The sequence below is a fragment of the Populus euphratica genome, unplaced genomic scaffold (assembly GCF_000495115.2).
Source record: "Populus euphratica unplaced genomic scaffold, PopEup_1.0 scaffold6144.1, whole genome shotgun sequence".
NCBI lineage: Eukaryota > Viridiplantae > Streptophyta > Magnoliopsida > Malpighiales > Salicaceae > Populus > Populus euphratica.
Window position 1 is genome coordinate 1 of NW_011505906.1, and position 2,800 is coordinate 2,800.

The following is a 2,800-nucleotide window of genomic DNA, read 5'->3' on the forward strand; positions in this document are numbered from 1 at the left end:
TGCGAACCGAAAGAGAGGAAATAAATGCCTCATGCACAAATGCATCCCATGACCAGAACCAAAAAATGGAGAAAATGAATCCTACAGCAGCACCCGCCGCAACTTGGCTGATTGTATGAAGTCCTTGTGAGACCCGCAACCATGTCTACAAAACAGATGATGATAGATAAAAATTAGAAACCTGTCCATTTCGGTTTATTTACTATGCTCCATCTCTTCTTTGACCAAGGCATTTCACTTGCTCAACCAATGGGGGTCATAACCACATAGATTTTATAAATTCTTACCAAATCATAGGGAAGAAGTTAAAAAATCTACAATTGTCATAAGCTCCAACCTCTATACCCTATTATTTGGTCTTGGAATGGCTTTGGAAAGCATACTAAGTATTTTGCACTAGTTCACAGGCTTCACTCAATCAGCAGTGATTTTCCTAATTTGCAAGCCACTAGGTTTCTACATTGTTGATTGTTTTTTATAAACTCGAAAGTGAGACCAACTTTTTGTCGCATGCTGAATTTGACTGTATTATGAGGGGGGTAACATGATACTTACAAGATATGTGCCAAATGCCAGGATAATTGCACCGAGGATCAATGAAAATCCATTCACTCCTAGCCATTCCACAACTACAACAGCACACAGAACAAGCAATGCATGTCAGCAATGAAGTCAGTACATTGACAATTCACCAAGGAGCATTCATTAAGACCAAAAACAGACATGCAAAAAGCATCTGTAACAGTAAGTAGCCGCATCGTAAGAAGAGAAAACATACAGATTACTGAAAGTCGCACCATTTTTTAAGAGATGAGATTAGGCTCACGTTGATGGGGAGATAAGATATCATTTCATTTACTTCCCTTGTCACAACTACATAGATCTATTCTATGTCCTAAGAGAAAAGACTTGTTAACCAATCAATCATTAATTATCCAAATATCTATACAAGCGCATTCTACATGGCTTCCTGGTGTTATCTAAAACTGAGGTGAACTAACCCAGATCATCTTTTGCATTTGAGGAGAACAAAAATACAACACTGCATGCCATCATCATTGATGGAGTTATCATGAAGCTTCTTCAGTTAGATTTTGCAATTGCTGATCTAAAATAGTCAGTTGCATGATAAATAGCAAACATGTCAAGTAAAGAGGGGACCTTACCTGACAGAATAGCAAACACCAAAGTGAAGAAGATGGATTGTCCATGAGAAGATGGCATCCCAGGGTCAGACCTCAATGTGGAATCGGGTCTCTCTTGGTTGAATATTCGTTTAAGGATTACAGAGAGGATTGAGTTTACAATTGACCCCAAGACAGCCCACACGGCTTCTGCATCATGCCTCCAAAGAATGACAGCACCGAATAGAGCAGCTACAAGCCATTTGCTCTGTACCAACAACAAACGTACGACTAACATCATGAGGATTTGTTTCATTCTAATGCCAAAATTGAAATACTGACAGAGGAATATTGCAGAATATGACAATAACAAAACAAATTGGAATGGCAGTGGTAGTCAAATGTGGTGCCAGATGCTGGAAATTATAAAAATAGCCACGTCCTTGAATGTAACTTTACAATTGACCCCAAGACAGCCCACACGGCTTCTGCATCATGCCTCCAAAGAATGACAGCACCGAATAGAGCAGCTACAAGCCATTTGCTCTGTACCAACAACAAACGTACGACTAACATCATGAGGATTTGTTTCATTCTAATGCCAAAATTGAAATACTGACAGAGGAATATTGCAGAATATGACAATAACAAAACAAATTGGAATGGCAGTGGTAGTCAAATGTGGTGCCAGATGCTGGAAATTATAAAAATAGCCACTTCCTTGAATTGAACCTCATATAAATATAACAAAAATATGAACATAATCTGGTATACAGCAGCTATAGGGGATTTCCTAGTGCTAAACACCATCCAGCCAAGAAGATTTTGTAATAACTTCATGCCATGATTGCCAAAAAATTGCGTTCTCAATGCAAATGCTCCAGTAGAGAATTAGGAAAAGGAACCAATCTTCCTTGAACTAGTCTCATCTTTCAATTGCAACCTCAATTAACTCAATTTCAGCTGTTTTGGGCACAAGTCTCACTTCAAACCAGACAAAAAGGAAGTGCAATTTGTGTCAATTTTCACAAGTCTTGACCAATAAAGAAGGAAATGCAGACAGACAGTAACTGAAATTAGAAAGACAAGCAGATTGATCTTTGATTGTAATAGCCTTACATCAAATGCCGTTGAAAGTAACTACATTTGATGCTTTCATTTCCAATTAGTCGACATGTTAAATCATAGTTATTATAAAAAAGACCCGTAAAATCAAGAAGGAAAAAAAACACAACTTAGATTACAAAGAATAAAAGCACTAAAAATAGGCAACTAAAACAAAAAGAAAAACACAAACCAGGCGGTTGAGAGTGGCTTCAAGTCCATCAGCCAACAGCCCACTTTGAAACTCGTTAAGCCAATCAATAACAGCTTCTTGCTGAAACAACCCTGTACTTTCTTCACTGTCAGTACCATTACCGCCTCTAAAGGCAGACATTCTGACCAATTCAGTCATGTTCTTTGACAAAGCTTTATTCTCTGAACTAAAAAAATCAGATTTTGAAGCAGGAAACCGATGGAACGAGATGGGTTTCGCTTGATTAAGCTTAAAAGGACTAAAAAGCAAGGATTTGAAAGTGGGTTTGTGGAGAATAGCAGGAGTTGACATCATTTCTGTGAGAGATAATGGCAGAGAACCAGAGTTTGGAAGCAAACGCAGTCGTGGAAGGATAGAG

General features: G+C 38.3%; 1 protein-coding gene across 1 annotated transcript; it reads right to left on the bottom strand.

Moving 5' to 3' along the window:
* Positions 1 to 4: 4 nt before the first annotated feature.
* LOC105120278 (lipid phosphate phosphatase epsilon 2, chloroplastic-like) lies at positions 5 to 2,794 on the bottom strand (the record flags this gene model as incomplete). Its single annotated transcript, XM_011018451.1, has 4 exons — positions 2,422 to 2,794; positions 1,167 to 1,392; positions 556 to 629; positions 5 to 145 (listed from the first exon to the last, which is right to left on the bottom strand). Coding segments are annotated over exons 1-4 (756 nt in total), but the record flags the coding sequence as incomplete, so codon positions are not given.
* Positions 2,795 to 2,800: the final 6 nt, after the last annotated feature.